This window comes from Rhinatrema bivittatum, chromosome 2 (assembly GCF_901001135.1).
Source record: "Rhinatrema bivittatum chromosome 2, aRhiBiv1.1, whole genome shotgun sequence".
NCBI lineage: Eukaryota > Metazoa > Chordata > Amphibia > Gymnophiona > Rhinatrematidae > Rhinatrema > Rhinatrema bivittatum.
Window position 1 is genome coordinate 356558723 of NC_042616.1, and position 27962 is coordinate 356586684.

A 27962-nucleotide genomic window follows, 5' to 3' on the forward strand; every position below is an offset into this window, starting at 1 on the left:
AGCTCACAACAGGTTGCTGAGGCCATGAGCTCGGTGTACTTGTCTCCGTGATGGGGCATTGCTGCACTGACCACCCAGATGCAGGAGCAGAAAACTGAACTGGTCACCGGAACAGGTTCATGCAACAGGCCCGCAGCATTTGATCAAGTATATGGGTTACTACAGACTTTGTCTCAGAGCTTAGATGTGATATAAGCATGTGAACCTTGCACCAGCACCATCTGGATCGTGGAAGCCATGATTCAGCTCCCACCATCTCCTAGGTCTAGTGGTCACCCTAAGGGGTGCAGAGGGCTCCTTAATGTTTGAAAGATGACTCAACTAACAAGGAGGAGAAGTTAAGATGGCCGCACGTATTGAGCTTTAAGTTGGAGCTCTCTTGAAAGTTTTGCTATTTCCTCCAGAATAATGCCAGCAAAGAGGAAGGGGAGAGTTCGGACTTACCCGTCCATGACAACCCCCTCTACAAGTTTTCAGCCAGAGATAACCGGCTTTATAAGGCCAACAGTTCACCAGAGAACCGAGGAAACTGATGTGTGTGACGGCGTGGGAGAGCCGTTAACGCCGGCAGGGGAGGTGTCTCTAAGCCCTGAGCAGAGGCAACTGCCTTTTCAGAGGGCAGATGAGGAAACGCGGAGTGTGGAACCGGCGATGTTTCAAGCCGGTCCTAGTCCGGAGAGCTCCTCATGGACTCCTGATGGCACAGCACCGGGACCCTCTACATCAAGTCTGGTGGAAGGGCAAAGGACTGCGAGACCAACAGAAACCAGTGAAAGGCTGGAAGGAGGTATGATCGCAGTAAGTGCCAATAGAAAGGAATTAATCGCCATTCCAACACGGCCTGCACAGGTGACTTTAGACTCTTTATGGGATTTTATGGCTAGGATGGCTACTGCTATAAATTCCTTGAATGACAAAATGGAACACTCTAATGTACAATGTTTCCAAAAATCTGCTGATATACAAAACCAAGTCGATTTCCTAAAAAGGAAAGTTAATGGTTTGGAAGAGAAAGGCAATGAGATTCAGCAGTATAAGATAGCTGCGATTAAAGACCATGAGGTGTTGTCCAGACGTATGGAATTTCTTGAAAATAAATCAAGACATTTAAATTTACGTTTGACAAACTTCCCTAGAGTAGTGGGGGAAATTCCCTACACTAAAGAAATTTCTCTTGGAAAAGATGGAAATAAGTGAAGGGAATTTTCCATCTATCAACTCCTGCTTTTTTCTTCCTTCATCAAGAAGACTGGGAAATGCCAGTAATGTTCCTTTCTCAGGAAACCTGACAGGTTTTTTAGAAGATTCTACCTTAGTAGTAATTAATAGAGGAACACTTCTGGTATCATTTATCTTAGAAACAACATCCAAGCCACACAGAGTGATTTCCAAGCAGATTAGGCACATGGTGAAGACTATTGCCTTTTCAGAAGTGTTACCTGTTCCTAGAAAGGGAAAGGATAGGCTAAGCCATATAAATAATTTCAATGCATGGCTCACCCCCAACATCTCCAAGAAGTGGGTGAAGAAATTAACAAAAATCAGCTGAGTAGAGCAGAAAAGGTGTCCAAGGAGAGAAGCTGGAAAGCTATGAGCACAATGCCCATAGTCTGGGCAATAAAATTCCAGATCTGCAGGCTCTAAAGATGGAAGCAGATTTGGATATCATTACTGCTACAGAGACTGAGACTCATGATTGGGATATGGCCATCCCTGGTGGTGGATGCCTAGAATGCCCTTCCGGAGGAAGTAGTGAAGACAAAAACTGTGAAGTATTTCAAAGGGGCATGAAAGAAACACTGTGGATCCCTAAAAGGCTAGAGGATGGGAATAAATAAAAAAGCTTAACCGGCACGGAGCGGCAGTTACTACCCTTAAGAGAAACATGGGGGCAACCTGCATGGAGCAGCAGTGACTGCTTTAGGAAGCTTGCTGGACAGACTAGATGAACCATTTTGGTCTTTTTCTGCCATCATTATTATGTTACTATGTTAGAGAACTTGTTTAGGAAGGACAGAGTACAGAACAGGTGGAGGAGTAGCACTTTATGTCAGAAACAATATCCAAACAACTGACATGCAAGGGTTATGGGGTAGGGAAGAAGCATTATGGGCTTTCCTAAAAAAAGAAGATGGTGCTTCCATTTACATTGATGTGATCTACAGGCTTCTGACTCAAACAGAAGAACGGGACAGAGATTTGTAGAAGACATCCCAAAGGTGGGAAAGAAGGGAGAAGTGTTGCTAGTTGGAGATTTTAATCTGCTGGTTGTGGATTGGATCATCCCATCTGTGGAATCTACAAGAAGTAGAGAGATAGTGGATGCTTTTCAAGGGGCTCTGTTCAAACAAATGGTAATGGAACCCACAAGGGAGGGTGTGATACTTGACCTGGTGCTCATAAATGGGGATAATGTCTCAAATGTCTGAGTAGGTGCCTACCTGAGCACCAGTGACCAATGGATGGTATGGTTTAATGTTGTAAACAGGATACAGAGAAGACAGACAAAGACCCGAGTTTTGAATTTCACAAATACTGACATTGTCAAAATGAGAATTTTCCTGGAGGAAGAATTGGAAGCCTGTGAGAAAATGGGTGAGGTGGAACAACAGTGGGCCAAACTGAAAGGAGCTATCAGAAAGTCAACAAATCTATGTTAGAAATGTAAACAAAAGTAAGAGGAAAATAAACTGATCTGGTTCTCAAAGGAAGTGGCTGAAAAAAATAAAGGCAAAAAGAACAGCATTCAAGAAATATAAAGGATCCCAAAAAGAGGAACACAGGGAAAAATACCTGGTGAAACTGAGGGAGATGAAGAAATAAATCAGGAACACAAAAGGACAAGTGGAAGAAATGATTGCCAAAGAGGTAAAATAAGGTGACAAAACATGTTTCTGGTATATCAGAGAAAGAAAGAAGGTCCATAGTAGTATAGTGAAATTGAAAGGTGACAAGGAACAATGTGTGAGTGAGACAAAGACATTGCAGAAATATTAAACAAATACTTCAGTTCAGCGTTCACTAATGAAGACCCTGGAGAAGGACTGTTGCTGATAGATAAGATCATAGATGGGGATGGGGTAGACAAAACTCAATTTACGGAACAGAATGTATGGGAAGAGCTAGGTCATAGGGTCGGATGAGGTACATCCCAGGATACTGAGGGAGCTCAGATATATGCTGGTGGATCCACTGAAGGACCTTTTCAATAAATCCCTGGAAACTGGTGCTGTGGGATTGGAGAAGAGCTGTGGTGGTCCCACTTCACAAGAGTGGTAGCAAAGAGGAGGCTGGAAACTACAGGGTGTTTAACCTCACATCGGTGGTGGGAAAATTAATGGAGACGCTGCTGAGGAAAAGATAATGAACTATCTACAATCTGGTGGGTTGCTTGACCCGAGGCAGCATGGATTCACCAGGGGAAGGTCCTGTCAGACAAATCTGATTGATTTCTTTGATTGGATGCTTAGAGATTTTATGATCCCTCCTGTAGCGGTGCTACGGGAGGCTCCTTACCTCTTCCTGGAGGCCGCTCCAAAGCCAGGGCCTCGCCTGCGAACTGTCCAGGATTTGCTCCAGGGCCTGGGAGGCCTCGATGTTCTTGGGCCTGCCTGAGGCTGCTTGTGTTTGCATGGACTTCCTGGTTTGAGCCACGCCCTTCCCTAGGGGCCGGCCCGCAGCACTTCTCCGTAGTTATAGGGCCAGCTAGGTGTGGGCCTGCCAAACTCCTCCCAGGGAGTCGCTGGTCTGCAGCTCTATAAAAGGACTTCAACTTCATTCTGTCTTTGCCTTGCATCATCGTGACTTCCCTCTGGAGGCTCCTGCCTGCCAGAGCCATGTAAGGTCTTCTGTTCTTCGTGGAGTTCCTCATCTCGTCTGCTTTTATACTACGTCTTCATGTCTTGATGTCTTGCCTGAGGTCCCTGACCATGTCCTGATGTTCCGCCATGATCTTCCTTATCCTGATGTGTCTGCCTGCCAGGATGTTCTTCCCTGCATCTTCGTCTGGTGCTCCTGAGCCCTCTGTCCTGCATAGCCGTGGTTCTTGGATGATGTCGTGCCCGAGAATGGAGTGGCCTGCAGGTGGGATTCATCTCTGTGCTCCTGAGCCTCCGTTCCCGCCAGCCTTGGGGGAAGCTTCGGATGACACCGGCTTCATCATTGGAGTTGCCTGGGTCTTTTCTGCGTTTGTCCCGCTCCCCTGGGACAAGGTGGTCCGCGACTCAGTCCCGCGGGTGGGCTGAGTAAGGCGCCCTGAGAGACAGTGCCAATGTCTTCCTGCCTTATGTCTTGTCTTATTTGGGATCAAGTTCCTTGTCATGCTTGTGATGCCGTCGCATCAACCCAGTCTCGTCCGAGATGCCCCCGCAGCCATCAAAGTCCTGTCTACGTGTCAAGGCCTCCGTCTGCCCTCAACCTCAGGCCAGGCCTGCTGCTCCATGCTGTTCGCAGCAGGTCCGAAAGGGCTCGGAATGGTCGGAGGACCATTCAACTTCCAACATCCTTGGGTGTTGGCTTTGGGAGCTTGCAGGCCTGGCAGAGGGTCAGCCCGTCAGCCATGCGGAGCCACCGTCAACCCTCGGCTCGGCCCTGAAGGTCTGGGCCCGGGCTGAGGCCCAAGGGCACACTAATCATCCCCGTTCACAACAGAATGCAAGGCCTTCGAGGCTGTTCACAACAAGAGAATTGGATCCAGGAAGAGCGCTTGATGTGATCTACTTGGATTTCAGCAAAGCTTTTGATATGGTCGTGCATATGAGGCGAGTGAATAAAATGAGAAACTTGGGAGTGTGCAACAAGGTGGTGGCATTGATTACAAACTGGTTGACCAATGGGAGATAGCATGTAATTGCAAATGGAACCTACTCTGAAGAAAGAAAAGTGCCACAGGGATCAGTTTTGGGACCAGTTCTGTTCACCATCTTTGTGAGCGACATTGCAGAAGGGTTGGAAGGTAAAGTATGTCTATTTGGGGATGATACTAATATCTGCAACAGAATGGACATGCCTGAAGAAGTAGAGAGAATGAAAATAGTGATCTAAGAAAGCTAGAAGAGTGGTCAAACATTTGGCAGCTGGGATTCAATGTCAAGAAGTGCAGAGTCATGCATCTGGGATGTGGTAATCCAAAAGAGCTGTATGTGTTGGAAGGTGAAAGACTGATGTTCACGGACCAAGAGAGGGATCTTGGAGTGATAGTGTTTGGGGATCTGAAGATGGCAAAGCAATGTGACAAGGTAATGCTAAAGCCAGAAGAATGCTGGGCTGCATAGAGAGAGGAATAACCAGAAAGGAAAAGGAGGTAATGATGCCTTTGTACATGTCCTTGGTGAGGTCTCACCTGAAATATTGTGTTCAGTTCTGGAGCCTGTATTTCAAAAAGGATAGATACAGGATGGAGGCAGTCCAGAGAAGGGTGACGAAAATGGTGTGGGTTCTGTATCGGCAGACCTATGAGGAGAGCCTGAAAGATCTGAATATCTATACCCTGAAAGACAGGAGGCGCAGGGGAGATATAATACAGACCTTCATATACTTAAAAGGTTTCAATGATATATGGACTTTGAACCATTTCCATTGGAAAGAAAACAATAGAACTAGGGGTCATGAAATGAAACTCCAGGGAGGAACGACTCAGATCATTGTTCCTTTTCTGCAGTCATGGCTATATGTTTCTGACTTAATTTCTTCTTTTCAGTTCTCAGATTTCTATCACTAAACATGTTGAAGTCATCCGTCCTAAAGTTCAGGACTTTAGTCTTAGTATGGTTCAGTTCAGGCTGGAGTTTTATATTTAACTGTACTCCATGGTGATCACTAGACTCTCAATTTTCCCTTACCATGATTTCAAAACAATGTCTACATTTGTCAGTACCAGATACAATGTATCTTTCCCACAAGTTCCTTCTTTTAGTAGTTAGCTGAGTAATTCCTTTAGACTCCTGGGGGAATTCTGCGCAAAAAAATTTAAAATTCTGCGCACAAAAACAACATTCTGAAAAATTCTGCAAACTTTATATTGGTCAAATAACATAATTTACATGACAGTCTTTAAGTAATTACATTTTAAATTAATATAGAATAAAGTTATTACTTAAAGATGCAGAATTTTAAATATTTTGAGCAAAATTTCCCTAGAAATTCGCAGTAAGAGTGTCCCTTCCACTCGCTCTCTCTACTCCCCTGGCCACTTTGCCCTCTCAGGCCCCAACTCCTCCACCTGCCAGTATCTCTCCCCTCCACCTCTAGGCTTAACCCCTTCCACTCTATTGCCAGCCCCAGAGTTTGACCCCCCTCTGTCCCTCCCTCTCTCACACACATGTTCCCTCTCTCTAATACACACAGCCTCATACAGGCTCCCTCACTCTCTCGCACACACAAATCTGCTCATCAGGGTCCCTCTCTCTTGCATTCACACCCTCACAAGCTCCCTTTCTCTTTCACATATACATCCTCACACAGGCTACCTATGTCTCTCTCTCATGCACCCCTTCACAAAGACTAGCACCCTCACATACACACAATCCCTTTGTCATACAAATGAGTTCCTAGTCTCTCACACACATACAATCTCCTCATATAGGCTCCCTCTCTCTGAAACCCACACTCAAGCATCCCCCCACCCCCTCTCTTACCTCCCATGCTCTCTCTCACACCCTCCTGCTCTCTCTCACCCTCCCTCTCTGAAACCCACACTCAAGCATCCCCCCTCTCTTACCTCCCATGCTCTCTTTCACCCTCCCCCACACCCCTCCCCTCATATAGGCTCCCTCTCTGAAACCCACACTCAAGCATCCCTCCACCCCCCTCTTACCAAGCATGCTCTCGCTCACCCTCCCCTCCCCCCACACCTCTCTCACACACACATTCTTTCTCACCGGGACGCTCTCCCTTCGCAGCGAAGATGAAGGCCCAGATGCGCCGTTCGCGGCACATGGGGGCCTTCCATCTTCGCCGCGAGTGGAGCACACTCTGCAGCACACGGGGGCCTTCCCTTTTCACTGCGAAAGGCGCGCCGGGCCTTCATCTTCGCCGTGAAGGGAGCGCATCCGGCAGCACATGGGGGCCTTCCCTTTTTGCTGCGAATGGCATGCCGGGCCTTCATCTTCGCTGCGGGACGCACTCCGCTCATGGCATGCCGGGGTCTTCTCTGCTATTTTCTGCACAGAATTTGCACAGGGGGGGAATTCTGCGCTCCACAGTAGAGCAGAATTCCCCCAGGACTACTAGTTTATATGGCATCCAGGACTTCTCCATTTCTGAATTGCAGCAGGCAGGCTCCTGTACATTCTGGTAGATTGAAATCACCTACAAACAGGATCATCCTTTTGCATGCCATTCTGGTGATGCGTCTTATCTCTAAATTAACTTCTTTTATCATTATTATTTATTTATTCACATTTATATCCCACTGATACTGAGGCCCGCAGCAGCTTACAAAATAAACAGACATGCTAGATGTCTGGATAATAGTCCTATGTAAAGTAATTCAGCTTCTCCCTGTTACAAATATATTTTAGCGGCTAAAATTGTTTCCCTAATAATAAAGAGCTACTTCTCCCTCTCCCGTGTCTCTATTCTGTTTCTTCTGAAGAGATTTAAGTCTGTTATGGTCACAGCTCAAGCCTGGTTTTCAAGACTCAGTGATTGCAACTATTTCCAAATTTGCATCTGCCAAGGAGGGCTCCAGGGCTCAGATTTTGTTTGTATAAGATAATGCAACACCTCCTTCTTTGTTCTCTTTTCCATTAACAACCTTTGCAACTGTCTCCCCTCTGCTTTTGCTTACTATCTTCTATATTTTATTGCTTGATTTATTTTGGATGTTTATCTCTTGCTTAACTGTTTTTGCTTGAGGGGAAGAGCAGTTTGTACCTTGTGTAGTTTAAATTCTGGTGTATGTAGGGCTTGAAATGATGACTAAGGACTATAACACCATTCTCAGATGGATGTAGACTGTCTCATTTGTAAAGATCCTTTTCTTCCCAGGTAAATCTCCAATCATTAACATACCAAACAGCTCCTCTGCAGCAATCTTTCAACCATGCATTAAAGTTCATTGGGAGGACAATTCCTTTTTTTCCCACTGCTGTAGGTAGGTAGCAGTTCTGGAAAGGTCACAGATGTGAATATCTGTCTGACACCCCTCATCAACAACTTGAACTGCTTTTGACTCTTCACTAGTTTATTGTTTCCCAGGTCGTTTGACCTAGGTAGAGGGCAATATCCACATCACTCACTTACTACATTTCTTTAGTTATCCCCTGGATTCTGCCCATCCCTGAAACATAAATGACGTTCCTCTTCCTATTTAGAAACAAAGAAACATGATGGCAGAAAAAGACCGTATGGCCCATCCAGTCTGCCCATTCATCCAATTCATTTAGCATTATAATTCTCATCACTTCCCTAGAGATCCCCTGTATTTATTCCATACTTTCTTGAATTCAGATACTGTTCTTATCTCCACCATTTCTACTGGAAGACTGTTCCATGCATCCACCACCCTCTCTGTAAAGAAATATTTGCTAAGATTACTCCTGAGTCTACTTTGTATCCCTTACTATGAAGTATCCAATCAGAGCCTATTTCTTGTTAGGTTCTTCCTACATTGGTTCCTCTTATTAAATGTAATCTTTATTCTGGATGCCCCAAGAGGCTGCTTCTATACCTCAATTTCTGTAGATGAGCTGGGCACGGTAGGCATCTGTAATCTATAGTTCAAGTTCCCCTGAGCTTGCAGTAAAATGGATGCTCCTCTTTGAAGCCTTGTGGTACTGAATAGAGTGATGTCTGAGCTATTCTAACTCTGCACTTAAGTCTGATCATTTCCCTCTTTAAACCAGACAGCTCAACACATCTGGACAACAAACTGAAAATGGAAAACCCAATGACAGTGCTCTGTACTTTCCCTCTAATGTACGCCAGTCATACCAAAAACACCCACTGGACTGTTTTATCAAGCTGAAACGGCAGACGTGACATTCCTATCCCAAATCAGGGATCAGTTACTATAAAGGAAGAGAAGAAAAAATGAGAGGAAGGGAAGCTATACTTATAAAGTTTCAGCTGCCTTTCCCCAAAGATCTAGAAAAGCCAGTTTATCTACTCTGGAAAAGATTGAAATAACAAAGCGAGCAACCACTCAAATTCTAGGTGATTTATCTTCAAATCTGAGCACATATAGGAGTTAAAACCTCTTCCCAGGAAATGAGAGAGAATTAAATTATTTACATGCCCTACCCAAGAAGTTCTGAGCAAGTTACAAAAAAATACATGGCAAAGGTAAAGAATTAAGGACAGGTACTACTGTCTATAAACAAACACTACAAAAAAGCCCTCCTCAATTAGGAAGTGGGGTGAGTGGGACTATAACACTACCAAATTCTAAACAGAATAAAATATCCAAAGATACATAGCCAAGACTGGAGCAGGAAGCAAATGAGCGCTGATTAGTTTACAGTTTAAAACAAAATGCAGTTTGATTTTCAATAATTAGCACATCTGCTCTTCCCTGCAGAGTTTTACAAAAAAGCCTTAGCAATTCCCCCGTGTCTGAGAAGCTGATGAAAACAGGAAATTATCTATGTACACAGACTATGGACTGTCTTAAATTTTAACAGATTAAAAATCCAGTGGAACTAAACCAAAACTGAAATTCTAATTCTTTCTTAGGATACAGGATGCAACTGATTCAAAGTAGTCTATTTTTCTTTCTGTTATCTCAGTTTGAATCTATGAGGAGATTTTAGAAATGAGTAGGTGCCTTTTACTGAGGGTTTTCCTGGATTCCCAACTGCAAGAATGGGGGTAATTTTCAAAAGGATTTATACAAATGAATGGCTGCTTGAAAACTGCCCTAGGGGTTGTATGTGTAAAAATATGCATAGAAGCCATTTTGTGCAAGATTTTACGCATGCTACAAAGAAGTGCTCTAAGGGAAGGAGTTGGGGTGGAGACAGAATTTATGCACAAACTTTTTTGATTTTCAAAAGTATGCACATAAATATACATGCACAAAATTACAGTTGCCTCCCAAGCAAAGCATACCTGTGTGCTTGCATGTCTATGCTGGTTACACACACATCTGAACATTTTCAAAGTGCAGGAATCTACTTTGAAAATTCAGGCTAAATTCTGCTGGTAAAAAGTACTCACAGACTATGCAGGCTGTTTGAAAATTACCCTCCCCGTGAGAGTTAGTTTATATCCACAAGTCAGAGTCAACAAAACCTCCTCAACAAAAGTAGCAGGAGTTCAGATGGAAACATTTTCAGGGTTACACTTAAGTAGCTTAAGTATACATTTCTATATAAGAGCCCATCAGGCTGATTTTCAACAAAGGCTGAGCACCAAATCTAAGCAGTCAAAATTTAGCCACTGAGATTTAGTTGAATTTTCAGCCAAATCTAGGTACTTACATTTTTGGCTGAAAATTTGAATCTAAATGGCTTAAGTAGGCCACCTAGATTAAGACACTCAGCTAAAGCTGAAACTGATCATCTAATGCCACCTTCTACTCTCTCCAAGCTGAACCAGGAGGACAGGGTCTTAACTGCCTCCTACCTCAACTGAATACTTTATGCCAGTAGGCTAAGAGCGGAGTTCCAGACAGGGATTGGTCTATTAATTGTGAAAACAATGGATAAATGAACACTAAAAACATGTAAGATCTCAGACAAAGACCCCAGCCTCCTCTCAGCTTTAGATCAGAGGGAGAAGGGGGTCAAGAGGTTGGGTTGGAATGGCAGATGCTGTGTGTGTGTGTGTGTGGGGGGGGGGATTATCATTCAGCCAACTGCTTCCATGTGGGGGAATGCCAAGGGGCTGGCAGCTTTCCCAGCAAAGCTTCAGTCGGATGACGACATGTGGCTAGACTTAGGGGCTGCTCGGGTTGTGCCAAGATTTGGCACCTAGGGCTGAAAATAAGCACTATATGCCTAACGACTTCCCCCCGCCTATCACTGCCCACTTTTGAGGCACTCATAGCTACAAAGAGTGTGAAAAGTTTGAATTACCTAAATCTAGGCATCTAACACTATTTTTAGGCACCTTGATTTTTTGAATATCGGGCTCTGATTTTGTCCCATAGACAAAGAATGAAAAAAGCCTCCGTGAATTAGGCCCTAAGTCAATAATATGGGAGTATAAGATAGAAATCAAAAAGTCAAGAAGACTTAGTTGTGCCATAAAGCTCTCTGTTTGTTGTAGTGATATTGGCAATGTAATGAAGCTAAAAATTAAAGCACATGACTTGATAGATTTGAACTTGTCACACAGCTCAACTTTGTAGAATTATGTGATATTTTTTTTTCCTGACAGCTTGATTTTTGCTGTTTTCACTTATTAGCAACTCAAAACGCTTCCTGCAAAATCATCACCTTTCATATATGAGTTTTCTTTATTTTATTTATTTATTTGTCGAGTTTTATATATCATTGTTCGGTTTTGCCATCACAACGGTTTACCAAAGTTTTGATGTTTAACAGAGTTTTCAAACATTCATATGCTTATTAACATATTTATCTTAGACATTATAACATATTATGGTTGTAAATTGTACAGGTTAAATTACATGCTTTGGATTGGTTCTGCATGTTTATATGGGTCGATAGGGAGGGAAGTTGTAGCATAGTCATAGGGTGTTTTGGTAGACTTTGGTGAACATCCAAGTTTTTAGTTCTTTTTTAAAGGTTTTTAAATTTTGTTGTGTTCTCAGTTCAGTTGGGAGGGAGTTCCATAGTTCAGGGCTTCCTAGGGATATGGCTCTCTTCCGAGTTGAGGTAAGTTTGTGTCGGGCAGGTGGAATTTTTAGTAGACTTTTGTTAGCTGAACAGAGATTTCTGTTTGGTGAGTGGAGTTTTAAGGATGCACTTAGCCAATTTGTTTGATTTTCATTTATTATTTTGTGTATTATGGATAATATTTTGTAGTCTATCCTGTATTTTATTGGGAGCCAGTGTAGTGAAATGAGAGTTGATTTAAGGTTTTGTTTTTGGCTAGGCAGCTTCCTCGAGGTCATTGACTTTTGAGACTTTTGGAACTTGCCATTTATGACAAGCTGTCTGAGGATGAGGACCTATTTGCTTTCATTCACATGAGGGGTTTCCCTATTTTCCATCACACTTTTTATTTTATTTATTTATTTATTTATTTAACATTTTTTCAATACCGTCATTAAGTTATTTACCATCATAACGGTTTACAAAAAAGGCACATATAGTAGGGTATAGTTAGTACTTTACAAAAAATTGCCAGTCGCATTCGATAACATAGAAATGTTAAAAACTAGTTGAATAATGATATATATTACCTATTGATACATGACTCATGGGTGAAGCACATGTGATTCATTCTAGACTTTTCAATAGCTTTCCTAGTTCAGTGATTATAGTGTGGCCCTGGTACCACTAGATGGCGCATGGACAATAGCAATTGAATTGAAGCCTATTTTTACAATGAGTAGTAGTTAACTTTTGCTTATTTCAGGAGAGTTCACACAGAGGGCTCTTATTCATTATAGTGGGGATTATTCTAGACAGGAAGGTCAATTTCAGGGCCAGGCTTTCAGAATAAGATAGGATTTTCTAGCAGAGGGGGGTGTAGGCTATTAAGATGACAGACAAGGTGGTCCAACCCAATAAGGGGAATGGTTTAAGAGATAATATAAAAGGGTGCTCCCCACATGGTTTCAGAAGCTATGGAAAGAAATTAAGACACATGGAAAGTGTGTAGCTGGTTGCACCCACCGTGGTTCCTCTGTTTTTGAGCCTAAGATATTTTTAAAATTCCTCAGATGAGATGAGAGGAGAGAGGAAAAAGTAGAAATTTATGTAACCCCTTTTTTGGGAGTGGTGATTCCTTCAGGGCACACATCTAATTTATAATCTTCGGGGCTGCTCAAGCTGGCTGACTCCATCCCAAGCTCAACTCTTGATCCCTGGGGGGGATTCTTTTTACAGGGGGAATTCTTGTCTATGGCCCAGACAGTAGTGTGTGATTCTCTGTGTGTTAATAGCTGTGGCATTCCTGGAAGGGAGATGCTTGTGAATAAACAGGCAGGACCTGGCACCGGGCGTTAAATAATAATTTACTGATTAGTTAAGGCAAAATTAAAGTTCAGCTTGAATTGAGTGTGCAGTCACATGCTATTTCCATTATAGTTAGGGTGTCTCCATCTGGGTAGGTGTCCTTTCCTTCAGCAAACTGGATGAGCTTCCCATGGTGGTGTAAATTGTGCATTAAAGCTCTCCCAGTGGTTTAAACGGGATTCCTATGTCAGGAGACCTCTTCTAGCACAGCAAAACTTCTACCAGATACTCCAGAGTCTTCCTGAACACCCATTCCTGTATCCTGGTCCCATGCAGGTGGAGATCCAGATGGGGTCTCCAGGTTCTTACTAGAGATGTGCATTCGTTTTTGCCGAATTGGAAAATTGCAAGGAAATTGTCCAATTCGGCATGTTTCAGGGAGCCCGAAAAAAATCAGGATTTTCCTGTTTTTTCGCAAAAATTCGTTTTTCCGGTTAGTGCGCACTAACGGGAGTTAGTGCGCGCTAAGTCCTGTTAGTGCGCACTAACAAAAACTAACAAAAAGTAACAAAAACTAACAAAATCTAACGGTTTTTGTTAGTGCGCGCTAACAGGAGTTAGCGCGCACTAACGGGGAGTTAGCGCGCACTAACTGGGAGTTAGCGCGCACTAACTAAAAATCGATTTTTCGCGAAAAAAAAGACCCGAACCGAAAAATAACGACATTTTCCATGGCGGCCGAAAAACGAAGAACGACACGAACACAAAAAACGATGCACATCTCTAGTTCTTACTTGATTCCTTCAATGCTTCTGAAAGGTGACTCCTCGGGCTGATCCAGCCAAGCTTCCAGTGAGGAGAAGTGGCCAAATAACCTCCTCACAACAAAAAAGATATACCTTCTTCTATAAAAGCCTTCCTAGACTGGACTTCTGCAGTCACAGTTGCCTGCCACATTCATGAGGAGAATGGGCTCACTGGTATTCAGCCCCTGCACTCTGAATCCAGCCAGCGAGGATGACCTTCAGCAAAGGAACAGAGTGAAACTCAGTCCCTTCTGTGGTAGAGTTCTTCCAGCCTTCACGTCCTTCACACAACCAAGCCTGTCACGGGTGCTTGCCTCATTCAGGGGTGTTGGATGGGCTCACTGGTCTCCAGTCAAGGAGTGCAAGTTCCAAAAGAATTCAGGATCCAAAAGCTTTCCTTACTGAAACTAAATACCTAGAATCCACTGGCAGGTAGTGGTCAGCAAATCCCCCACCAAAAAAAGAAACTGGCAAGGCAGGAAGGCCTGAACAGGGAGGGACAAAAGTCTTCATCTTTCCTGTTCTGTGTCTGCTCTGATCTGAAACTAGCCACACCTTTGGTCTCAAAATGGCTGGTCATAAAGGGCATGAACAACCAATCCTGGCTCTCCTAGGTGGGAGGAGGGCAATAAGAGGATGGATAGCTTCATAGTTATCCCATCTCTGGAAATGGAACTAGGGCACACAGTGATGGACTGGGGGTGGGGGTGGTCACATCAAGAAGCAGCAGCAGTTGGAGAGGAAGCTAATTTGAAGTTTTAGATATAGAACTGGATACTGGGGTATAGGTCACAGGACCTGGTGGAAAAAGTACCTGCTGGAGCTTCATTCCATGGAAAATGAACTGCAGCTGGCCCAAGGGACGGGGGTTGCTTTCTCTGGATCCAATCCAAGTAGCTGTGAGTAGAGTTTTGTTTTCTAAGAGACTGTGAGGAGAGCTGTGCTGTTTTTCTTTTTGTTAGTTTGTTTTTTAAAAGAGACAATACTTGAAATCTGAGACTGCAGAGGACCTGGGAAGAAGAGCTGGAGCAAAGTGGGACCAAGTGATCTGGACTAGGAGAGGGAGACCTGCGAGTTTGATCCTTAAATGTCTTTTGTGGGGTATCCAGTTAATCCCTGTTGATGAAGGCTACCTCTGTAACTGTCTTTATGTGTTGATGCATAGCTATGAATGTTACTTTTGTAAACCGTTGTGATCTTTACATGGAATGACGGTATATAAACGGGTAGATTTAAAAAAATTGCTCGTTCGCATACTTTTGTTTGCGCACCAGGTGCAAACAAAAGTACGCTGGATTTTATAAGATACGCGCGTAGCCGCGCGTATCTTATAAAATCCAGGATTGGCACGCACAAGGCTGCCAATTTTGGGCAGCTTGCGCGCGCCGAGCCGTGCAGCCTGCCTCCGTTCCCTCCGAGGCCGCTCCGAAATCGGAGCGGCCTCGGAGGGAACTTCCTTTCACCCTCCCCTCACCTTCCCCTCCCTTCCCCTACCTAACCCACCCCCCCAGCCCTATCTAAACCCCCCCTACCTTTATCCATGGATTTACGCCTGCCGGAGGCAGATGTAAATCCGCGCGCGCCAGCGGTCTACTGGCGCGCCAAGACCCGACCCGGGGGCTGTTCCGGAGGGCGCAGCCACGCCCCGGAATGCCCCCGGGCCGGCGCCACGCCCCCGGGCCCGCCCCCCAAACGCCACGCCCCCCAAATGTGGCGTCACTCGGCGACGCCCCCAACATGCCCCCGACACGCCCCTTTTCAGAAACCCTGAGACTTATGCGAGTCCCGGGGCTCTGCGCGCGCCGGCAGCCTATGCAAAATAGGCGCGCCGGCGCGGGAGGGCCCTGCTCGCGTAAATCCGGCCGGATTTACGCGAGCAGGGGGTTTAAAATCCACCCCAAAATGTCTAAATAAATAAATACACAATGACTGTTAAGAGATTGCAAGTGTGGGAACATTTCCCTACCAAACTAAGGGCCTCATTTTCCATCCCTTATCGTGTGCGATACCAAAATGGGGGGCGGAGTCAGCCCCGGAAGAGGAGGAGTCGAGGCGTCACCGGGGCTGACTCCGTGAAGACGCCGCGGACGACGAAAAGGTAAGGCCCTTTTCGCGTCCGAGTTCGTGCCCAATAGCTACACCTTCTATGGTGGCGCTATTGGGTGCGAAACCGGCAGTGATTTCACCGCGACGGTGCAATCGCTGCCGGCTAGCGCAGGCCCGCCCCCCGTTTCGGCCCCCCGCCCCTCATTACCTAAAATATCGCAGGCCTGCGATACTTTCATGCAAACATGGCATGAAAAATATGCTGTCAGGCCGTCCTCATAATGGTTGCTCCCATATATTTCTGAAGCATTCCATTCTAAGGAACTTTGGAATTCTAATGAGATTAAAAGGTGTTATATAAATATTAATTACTATTATATTAGAAATATAGAACATGATGGCATGGCAAATTAAGGCCATATGGCCCATCTAGTCTTCCCATCCACACTTCTCACAGGGGTTGAACTTTAAAACGAGCACGTGGGCGCCCATACACTATGGGGTAGACTGCGATACTTTAGAAAATGAGGCCCTAAAAGGCAAAATGGTGTCTTAATTATTGTTCCTGGGACTACAGAAGACCTGAGGGAATACCAAAAGAATTTTAGTATTTTTGGTGGCAATTTGGAACTGTTTTTATTGTGCTGACCTTATCTAAGAACTGTGATCTGTTGAACTTGGAATGTTGACAGTATTGACATTTTTGCTAGGGAACTGATTTCAGAACTACATGTTATCTATTTTGTTACTTGACTAATTTTTCAATAAACTTTATTTTATATTTGGAACACAAGTACCATATGGACAATGTGTTTTTTCAACATGCTGGTGACCCAGTTTGGCTTTGTAAATGATTCTGCCCCCAGCCCATTTCCTAAGAAAGAGTTTACCCCACCCTGAGAGAGCTACCCAGGGCTCTACAGGGCTGGAAAGATGATCCCATGGGAAGATGGGGGTTATAATAGTATTAGTGGCAATCCTCAAGTTGAAGAGCACAAGCAATGGCTTCCTCAGAAACATGGCACAATTATTCCCTTAAACCTGCTGAGCAGTGGCTGGCACTTGTTTCTTCAGAAACAGCATATTGAGCATCTCCAGTCCTTGCCAGCATGAGAAGCAGTAGCTAGGTCTAGAACCTGAACCCTGATTCCTACAAAAGAATGGTTACCACTCCCTCATTTGCAGCCAAGATAGCATATTCTGAAAGGAGTAACTGGTCTGGTTCAGTACCCCATTCCTTTGTCAATTTACCTCTATTAAAAAAGTTTGTAGAGGTTCCTTAATGAGTAAGATACTTGTTTTTTTTCTGCTTTATTATTGTATTTCTTATGACACCAAGTTCATGACTGGTTTAAATCTCACATTTAAAGAATATATGATGTTATTTTCTTTATTGTTTAATTTCAGTAAAGCTATGTTCAATCTTCCCTTTTAGGTGCTATACAATGTGTTTGACTCATTTGTTTCTATGGGAGCTGCAAATGTAACTGGCGTGGACTGTGTGAAAGGCATAGGTATGCATTTTTGTTTTGTAATTTGTCTCCAAGAAAGTGAAGAATTTTACCCATTACACCTTCTACCATCTCCTTTTGACAACTTTCATGCAAACACGGCATGAAAAATATGCTGTTAGGCCGTCCTCATAATGGTTGCTCCCATATATTTCTGAAGCATTCCATTCTAAGGAACTTTGGAATTCTAATGAGATTAAAAGGTGTTATATAAATATTAATTACTATTATATTAGAAATATAGAACATGATGGCATGGCAAATAAAGGCCATATGGCCCATCTAGTCTTCCCATCCACACTTCTCACAGGGGTAGAACTTTAAAACGAGCACGTGGGCGCCCATACACTATGGGGTAGACTTTAAAAGGTTGCGCGTGGGCGTACATGTGCGCACACACATGTACACTTGATTTTATAACTTGTGCGCGCAGGCACGCGCAAGTTATAAAATCGGGGGTCGGCGCGCAAGGGGGTGCACAACTGTGCATCTTGCATGCGCCGAGCCGCACAGCCTTCCCCCGTTCCCTTCCCCCTAACCTGACCTTCCCACCCCTTCCCCTAACCGTTCCCCCCCAGCCTTACTCTAACCCCCCCAAAATTTTTGTTTTACCTTTTGCGCCAGCCAATTGCCAGCACGCAATCCCCGGCACAGCAGCAAATGGTAGCTGTGCCAGGAGCCGCTGACCCCGCCCCTTTTTGCAAGCCCTGGGACTTACGCGCGCCGCTGGGCCTTTTTAAAATAGACCCGGCACGCGTAACCCTTTTAACATCTACCCCACTGTGTGTATCGCAAGTGGACATACGCTGAAATTTTAATTCATGCACGCAGTTGTGCGTGTATGATTTAAAATACGCCTACCACACTTATATGTGCTTCTAATTTTAAGCCATATTTCGAGCAAATGTACTTCTTTTGTCTTCCTTTGGAGTTTGTCGGCTTTAACATGTACCGGATTTTAAAACATGCTCATGTAAAGGACATTGCCAGTTTTACCAATGAGTTCACCAGTTTGTCATCCAGATCCCTCTGGTTCTTCAACCTGTATTCCCTCCAGTTGACCCAGACTCCTCACCCAATCATTGTATGCAGACTTCCACCTCATCAAGAGCAAAAGTAAACATGAATGGATAACAGCCGTGCGCTGCGGTAGCCAGGTTTAAAATATGGATATACGGGCGTAACTGTTGGGCTCGATCTGGAACAACTCGATATGTCCTAATTCTGCTCCCCTTTTTTCCCCACTTGCTTAAATGCATATACACACACAACTTGTGGCTTTTAAAATATGCGTTGCTCATGTGCAGCCCATATAATCACATATATGGACCTCTTAGTACGAGCAACGCTTTTAAAATTCACTCCTTTGTTTTACATTTCTTTAAGGGCCAGCCTTTGGAAGGGAGAAAAGAATGCTAAGAGGGAGGGCAGGAGGGAGAAGAATGTAAAAATGTTGAGGGATGGAAGAAGGGAGAATACTGGGAAGAAGGTGGAGAGAAAATGCCTGGAGGGATGGAGAGAGAATGTCTTGGTAGGGTGGGGAGGGGTGCTGTCAACAATTTTTGTCCAGGGCACTGCTTACCCTAGAGTCAGTCCTGAATCCTTTCCTCTGTGCTTGTGCCATGCTTTCTTGAACTCTGGCATTATCTTCATATCACCTCCTCCACTGGGACGCTGTTCCATGCATCAAACACCTTCTTTGTAAAGAAATATTTCCCCAGATTACTCCAGATTTTTCTCCTTTCACTCTCACCCCATGGCCCCCATTCTAGATCCTTCTTTCCATTGAAAAAGTCCTGTCTCTTATGCATTTAATCCTTGGAAGTATTTTGATGTCTCTATCATATCTCCCCGCAATGGTTTATCTACACCTTACTGAAACACAATAAATTACATTGAATTGCCTATGCCTATGCTGCTTTGCATGAAAGAGGCAATTTTATGGATGCAAATTCATGCAAAGCAGCTTGTTTCCATAGGGGGAGGAATACATTGAAGATATCGCACATAAGCGGCATTGAACAATCGTTACACACTGTATAACACATGATATCGCCTTATCGCAGCTTAGTAAATCTAGCTATTATATTGTGAATCCTCTGGGAATAGGGAATACCTATAGTACCTGAATGTAATCTGCTTTGAAGTAGTTGAAAAGCAGAATATAAATCAAATAAATAAGATAGTAAAAAACTTGCCTGGAAAAGTATTCTGCTGAATATACCCAGATAAGTTTAGGGCACGTATGTATCCGAACAGACTAACCTGGAAAAACTTTGAGCAGCGCTGATATTCAGCACTGCCTAAATAAAGTGAAACTGCATTTCAGGAACATCCCCAGTGTTGCTTCTTCTTACCTAGATAAATTTTATTCAGGCGACCATTTGCCCAGACAAACATTTGCTGAGGTGAGGGAAAAATTCATCTCTCAGATTTTGTATAACTAAATCTAAAAGTTAGCCAGACAATCCCTTTGATTATTGAAATCAGGTAGTCCAGAAAAAGGCTACCAAAATGGTGTGGGGGTCTGCAGCAGAAGCCCTATGACGTTGAGATCTAACCATGTAGACTCTAGAAACAAGATGAAAAAAGGGAGAGAGAAAGATTCAGATGGGTATTAATAACTTATTTTATTGACTGATTTTAGTATTTATTTGTTTTTAATTATTTATGTTAGCGTTTTTTTTTTAAAGGTAGTTTTATGTTGATTGGATATGTACAGTATGTTAAAGTGTTACCCGCCTAGAATCTTGGATGGGAGGGCTAGAAAAGTTTAAATAAATAAATAAAAATGCACAAAAAGCAAATCTGCATACAATGGAGACAGCACATGCAAATCAGTATTATATATAGTCATCCAAGATATCAGAAAACCTGATTGGCAGGAGGTTTCCCCACGTTTGGGAATCACAATTCTAGAGTATCCTTTCAAGGGAAATAATAGAAGTTCTAGTGTTAATACCGGCATCCACATAGTCAGATATGTCTGACAGACTACAATGGTTGAAATGACTAGCAGCTGGATCTGTCTGGCAGGCTGTAAGCTCTGTAATAATTACAAGTCCTAGTGGAAATGCAGGTGTTCACATAGCTGGTAAGTTACACAAGGCACCTAGGAGGCCAGATGTTTGGACAGCAGTCACACTAGTGTTCCTGGATGTTTGGAATGTAGCAGAGTTGTATATTTAGGCATGGGAGAGGTGGGTGCTGGAGATATGCTCTTCTATCCAGGATGGTGGAATACAAAAAAGGAAAACAAAAAAATTGTTTTGGATAGAGAGAAATCTTGCAAATTGTCACGCTCTGTGGCTGGTAGCTGGGATACATTCTTAGCAGTGTGGACAGAAGAACTGGATGGGCTGGATGGCTTTCTCCTGCCATTATCTACTGTTAGAAAAAGACTTCTTTCATTAGATTTGCAAATAAAGTTGCAATTAGTAGAAGAAGATATAATTAAATCTATAATTTCTAAATGAAATTTTTAGTCATTTTGCTTTAAAATTTAATTGGATGAGTCTTTATTGGTTGATGTTATTATTGAGCATTCTGATTTGGTGTTTTTTTAATTAGCATTGATTGAAACATTTGCCACATTTACCATCTCTGGGCCTGAAAGAAATGTTCTGTATCCTAGGGTAAAGTCTAGGGATGTGAATCGTTTTTTGACGATTTAAAATATCGTCCGATATATTTTAAATCGTCAAAAAATCGTTAGGGCCACGATACAATACCAATTCCCCCGATTTATCGTTAAAAAATCGTAAATCGGGGGAAGGGGGAGGGCAGGAAAACCGGCACACTAAAACCCCCTAAAACCCACCCCCGACCCTTTAAATTAAATCCCCCACCCTCCCGAACCCCCCCCCCCCCAATGCTTTAAATTACCTGCGGATCCGGCGGTGGTCCAGAACGGCGGCGGTCTGGAACGGCCCCCTCAATAGAATCGTGTTGTCTTCAGCCGGCGCCATTTTTCAAAATGGCCGCCGCAAAATGGCGGCGGCCATAGACAAAAACGATTCGACGGAGGAGGTCATTCCGGACCCCCGCTGGACTTTTGGCAAGTCTTGTGGGGGTCAGGAGGCCCCCCCAAGCTGGCCAAAAGTTTCCTGGGAGTCCAGCGGGGTTCCGGGAGCGATTTCTTGCCGCGAATCGTTTTCGTACGGAAAATGGCGCCGGCAGGAGATCGAGTGCAGGAGGTCGTTCAGCGGGGGTCCGGACCGCCGCTGAACGACCTCCTGCACTCGATCTCCTGCCGGCGCCATTTTCCGTACGAAAACGATTCGCGGCAAGAAATCGCTCCCAGAACCCCGCTGGACTCCCAGGAAACTTTTGGCCAGCTTGGGGGGGCCTCCTGACCCCCACAAGACTTGCCAAAAGTCCAGCGGGGGTCCGGAACGACCTCCTCCGTCGAATCGTTCTTGTCTATGGCCGCCGCCATTTTGCGGCGGCCATTTTGAAAAATGGCGCCGGCTGAAGACAACACGATTCTATTGAGGGGGCCGTTCTGGACCACTGCCGGATCCCCAGGTAATTTAAAGCATTTGGGGGGGGGTTCGGGAGGGTGGGGGATTTAATTTAAAGGGTCGGGGTGGGGTTTAGGGGGGTTTAGTGTGCCGGCTCACGATTTTAACGATTTTTCACGATAGTTTACACACCCAAACGGCAACAATACGATTCCCTCCCCCTCCCAGCCGAAATCGATCGTTAAGACGATCGAGGACACGATTCACATCTCTAGTAAAGTCAGTTCATGCTTTCCAGGGTATTTTTGCCTTTTTCTCAATGATCACAAATAAATAATTTCCCTAACAGAGGTAACTTGAAAGCACTAAATTTTGAAAGACTGATGTCCTCTTTCAATTAGATTATATAACTGCTTTGGGTAACTATGAAATCATCATTATTTTTCTTCTTTTCCTAGTGTCATTCTTTGTTGTCAGCTTGGGTGGAACAGCAATTGGCATCATCTTTGCATTCCTGCTATCCCTGGTTACTCGTTTTACCAAACATGTCAGAATTATTGAACCTGGATTCGTGTTTGTCATCTCTTATTTGTCATACCTTACATCAGAGATGCTTTCTCTTTCTGCAATCCTTGCGTGAGTTTTTCATTCAGTTTACATAGTAAAATAGATCACATTTATGTGTGTGTGTGTGTAAGAATAAATGGCATGCAGTATGCTGTGACAGAGTAAAGCTAAAGTAGCATTAATCTGCTTTCATCTATACCAGGGGTGAGGAGCCTCCAGGATTTAAAGGTTGAAACTGGTAAATCTGTATATAACTGAAGCGGTGTGCATACAAATATATCTCATGCATATTTATTAGGTATATTCTTTCCCCTTATTTATTCAACCAATTGTTATACCCCACCCTGAGCTTATAAGATGCACAAAATAAAATATAATGAATAAATAAATAAACCTATGTATGTTTGTGTTATGTTTCAATATCAGTGGGCTAATGCTACCATATGTTTGAAGAATGCAGATGATGTTCAGATCATGTCCCCATAATAAAGAGGACAGGGAATGATTTTGGCAGGTTGACAGAGGGGTTTGGAGGTGATGGCTAGATGATTACATTCATATGGATTGAAGCTAAATGTGAGGAAAACTGAGATATTGTGGATAGGAAAGGGGGTGTAATCAGAGCAGCAGGTTTGATTTAATGACTAGGATATATATCCCTTTTTATCACTAAGTGTGTAACCTTGGTGTGTGGTTTGATAGGTGATTATCCTTTCTAATCCAGATTGCAGCTGTAGTGAAATCTCCATTTGGTTATTTGTAAAAGATTTGCCAGTTGAGAACATTCTGGTCTAAAACAGATTTGTCTCCAGTGATTGCAACTGGATTACTATAATGCCCTTTATGCGGGCTTGTCAAAATCTAAGCTGAACCGACTCCAATTGGTGCAGAAAAAAGCAGCAGAATTCTGGGAGATGTGAGGGAAAGATCATATTTCCCATTTGTTAATAGACCTTCACTGGTTGCCAGTAATTTTTCATAGTAGATTTATAATTCTGATGCTTGCTTGTAAAGTGATAAACAATTAAGGACTAAAATATTTATTAAAGTGCTTAAGACCCTACATCCCAGCACAGCGCTTATGCTCAAGTCACGAGGAATTCTTATCTGTTACAGATTTCATAGTAACAATGGCAGAAAAAAAGACAAATTATCCATCCAGTCTGCCCAACAAGTTTCTGATGATAGTAACTAGAGATGTACTTTGGGTAAAAATTTTGTGTCGGGCTTTGTTTCGGGCCTCGGGCCCCAGGCCCCCCCCCCCGTTGGAATTTTGTTTTTCCCGCGGTTCTGGGTTTTTTTTTTTCAGGAGCCCCGATTTTCGGGTTAGTGCACACTATAGGGAGTTAGCGCACACTAACTCAAAAATGAATTTTTCCAAAATTTCGGGAAAAATTCAATCATTTTTCAGTTCTCCCAAACCATTCCGAATTAGGCAACTTTGTTGACATTGCTTAATTCGGGAAAAATGATTGCACATCCCTAATAGTAACTGCTGCTCTGTGCAGGTTACCCCAAGCCTTATCTTAAGGATAGTAATATTAACAATCAAAACCAAACACTGTCAAACCCATAACAAAATTACTGCTGACAACATTTTTACAGGGTGAGCAGCCTTCTTGAAAATTCAGACAATGCTGCTTGAATGTATCTTGCTTTAGGACTTGGACGTAGAAGTAGTCCTGCACTCTTTCCCTAATGTCTGCGTATCAGTTCCCAGACCATAAAAGTCAGGGCCCAGTGTTGGCTGTCATCTGAATCCTATTTCCCATTCCCCTTCCCTGCCATTGAAGTGGAGAATGATGTTTAGGGATGTGAATCATTTTTTGACGATTTAAAATATCGTCCGATATATTTTAAATCGTCAAAAATTGTTAGGGCCACGATACAATACCAATTCCCCCGATTTATCGTCAAAAAATCGTAAATCGGGGGAAGGGGGAGGGCAGGAAAACCGGCACACTAAGACCCCCTAAAACCCACCCCGACCCTTTAAATTAAATCCCCCCCCCAAATGCATTAAATTACCTGGGAGTCCTCCGTAGCGGCGGTCCGTGGCTAAATCGGGGGAAGGGGGAGAGCACGAAAACCGGCACACTAAATCGTGAGGTCTTCAGCCGGCGCCATTTTTCAAAATGGCCACCGCAAAATGGCGGCGGCCATAGACGAAAACGATTCGAAGCAAGAGGTCGTTCCGGACCCCCGCTGGACTTTTGGCAAGTCTTGTGGGGGTCAGGAGCCCCCCCCAAGCTGGCCAAAAGTTCCTGGGGGTCCAGCGGGGGTCAAGGAGCGATTTCTTGCCGCGAATCGTTTTCCGTACGGAAAATGGCGCCGGCAGGAGATCGACTGCAGGAGGTCGTTCAGCGAGGTCCGGACCTCTCGCGAGGGTTCCGGACCTCGCTGAACGACTTCCTGCAGTCGATCTCCTGCCGGCGCCATTTTCCGTACGGAAAACGATTCGCGGCAAGAAATCGCTCCTTGACCCCCGCTGGACCCCCAGGAACTTTTGGCCAGCTTGGGGGGGCCTCCTGACCCCCACAAGACTTGCCAAAAGTCCAGCGGGGGTCCGGAACGACCTCTTGCTTCGAATCGTTTTCGTCTATGGCCGCCGCCATTTTGCGGCGGCCATTTTGAAAAATGGCGCCGGCTGAAGACCTCACGATTTAGTGTGCCGGTTTTCGTGCTCTCCCCCTTCCCCCGATTTAGCCACGGACCGCCGCTACGGAGGACTCCCAGGTAATTTAATGCATTTGGGGGGGGGGGGTTCGGGAAGGTGGGGGGATTTAATTTAAAGGGTCGGGGTGGGTTTTAGGAGGTTTTAGTGTGCCGCTGGACAACCAGGTAATTTAAGGCATTGGGGGGGGGGGATTTAATTTAAAGGGTCGGGGGTGAGTTTTAGGGGATTTTAGTGTGCCGGCTCACGATTTTAACGATTATCACGATACTTTACACACACAAATGGCAACAATACGATTCCCTCCCCCTCCCAGCCGAAATCGATCGTTAAGACGATCGAGGACACGATTCACATCTCTAATGATGTTGCTGTTGCAACAAAATTATGAAAGCTAATAGGTTAAGGGTAGTAATCCCCATGCCTTAGGGGAAGTAGCTACTGCTCTATGCAGGTTACCCACATGCACCCTTTCCTTCATTTCCACCTCTAGCCTTTAGGAGTCCACAGAATTTATCCCATGCCTTTTCTGTTTTCATCTTCACCACCTCTTCTGGAAGAACATTCCAGGCATCCACCACTCTCTCCATAAAGAAATATTTCCTGATGTTGGTTCTGAGTCATTCCCCCTTGGAGTTTCATTTTGTGAACTCCTAGTTCTACTGTTTCTTTTTCAATGGAAAAGGTTCGAGGATCAATCATCATTAAAATCTTTCAGGTATCTGAAGGTCTATATCCTATCTCCCATGCACCTCCTCTCTTCCAGGCAGGGCTGGTGGAAGGGTGTCCAGCTGCCCTAGGTGGTGACAGCATCACTGTGTCCCTCTCTCTCTCTTGCTCTCGCTATTGTCGCAGACAACCTACCTTCCTACTGAGCTCCCTTCACATATGTGAACTCCTCTGTGCTGCCTCTTCAGCCTCTTTTGATTTAAAAATGACCACCCTCATGTCACACTGAGGCGCCCTGTCCAGCTCCGGCACCCTAGGCAACCACCTAGTCCTCCTAATGGACTCCCACCGGCCCTGCTTCCAAGGTATACATATTTATATCTTTCAGCCTCTCCTTGTAAGTCTTCTGATACAGACCCCAGAACTGAACACAGTACTCCAGTTAAGGCCTCAGCAATGACCTGTACAAGGGCATTATCAACTCCTTTTTCTTAGTGGTTATTCCTCCCTCGATGCAGCCCAACATTCTCCTGGCTTCAACTATTGCCTTGTGACATTGCTTTGCCACCTTCAGATCACCAGACACTATGACTTCAAGATCCCTCTCCCAGTCTGTGCATATTAGTCTTTCACGCTTCATCATACAGCTCTTTTGGATTACCGCACCCCAGATGCATGACTCTGCATTTCTTGGCATTGAAACCCAGCTGCCAAACCTTTAACCACTCTTCAAGCTTTCTTAAATCACTTTTCATTCAACCAGTTTGTATTCCACGCCACTTGGCATTCACTCCCAAGTTTCTTATTTTTTTCACAAGCTTCCTATGCAGGACCATATCAAAAGCTTTGCTGAAATCTACAATGTTGTGCACAAAGATATTGAACAGAACCGGTCCCAAAACCGATCCTTATGACATTTCACTTAACACCATTCTCTCTTCAGAATAGATTCCATTTACCATTACCTGCTGTCTCCTGTCAGTCAACCAGTTTGCAATCCACTCCAGCACCTTGGTGCCGAGTCCCAAGCTCAATTTTATCACAAGCCTTCTGTGCAGGACCGTATAAAAAGCTTTATTGAAATCCAAGATTTCATCGAGCACTCTTCCTCAATCCTATTCTCTAGTCACCCAATCAAAAAAATCAATCAGATTTGTCTGAAGGACCTTTCCCCTGGTAAATCCATGCTGCCTCAGGCTTTGCATGCTACCCATTACTTACCAGATCTCATAGTACAGGCTGTTATGTTTTGAGGTGTGGGCCCTTGGTTGCTGCAAGAGATGGCACCTCCCACAGGGCGGAGCCCTGTGGGGACTTGCAGTGATAGGCTAGCTCTAAGCAGATATGGACACAGAGAAAGGTAGTCTTTATTATACTGCAACGTAGATGGTAACCCGAGGAACGGGCAATGATCCCAGCCAGAAGAGGAGATCTCTGATGGCAATGTTCTATCTGAAGGCTGCAAAGTGGCAAGGCAGTCACACAGTCTCACCAGGCCCCGAGAAGGAGATGGGTCCGGTAGAGGTCCGCGAAGCGGAGTAGGCCGAGAACCCAGGCTTAGATGGAAAGCCAGTGAGAGTAGATCCGGTAGTGGTCCACGGTGCGGGGTAGGCCGAGGATCTAGGTAGAGAGAGATGAGACAATGCAGAGACAGAACTGGAGCGATAGTACTCACTCTGCTGCTGGTAGTTGTAGTAGGAGAGAACCCCCGAGGAGCTGGGGTCTGGGACGAAATAAGACCCCCGAGGAGCGGGTACCTTAGGCGTCCTTAAAGGTGGTAGGCAACCCCAGAGGGTAGACAGGAGCGAGGCAAGGCCCCCAAGCAGCGAGTACCTTAGGCGTCCTTGTTGGTAGCAGGTAACCCCGGAGGATATAGAGGAGCGAGACAAGGCCCCTGAGGAGCGGGTACCTAAGTCGTCCTGGAGTGAGAGAACACAGAGCAGCAGCATCTGGTATTGCAGAGAGATCAGCATGGAGGATTCCTTGCTAACTCGTATTAGGAATCGTGAACGGAGTTTAATTACCAGAGCTCGTGACGTCATGCGGTGGGGACGCCCCCGAGGTTCCCACCATGATACACGTAAAGGATGGGGCTGCGCCAGCGTGCATGCCCTAGGTGACTCCGGGAGAAAGATGGCGAATGCAATCACCCATGCCGGACTGAGGACGCTGGAGGGGTCGGCATGGAGAAGCGG

The 27962-nt window shown here is 44.6% G+C and overlaps 1 protein-coding gene across 1 annotated transcript in view; it reads left to right on the plus strand.

Moving 5' to 3' along the window:
* Positions 1-27962, plus strand: part of SLC9A3 (solute carrier family 9 member A3) — a 379410-nt gene that overhangs the window by 170296 nt on the left and 181152 nt on the right. Inside the window, exons 4-5 of the mRNA XM_029589922.1 lie at positions 17319-17397; positions 22316-22493. Of these exons, the coding sequence (XP_029445782.1) occupies positions 17319-17397; positions 22316-22493 (257 nt within the window). The remainder of the gene's footprint in view (positions 1-17318; positions 17398-22315; positions 22494-27962) is intronic.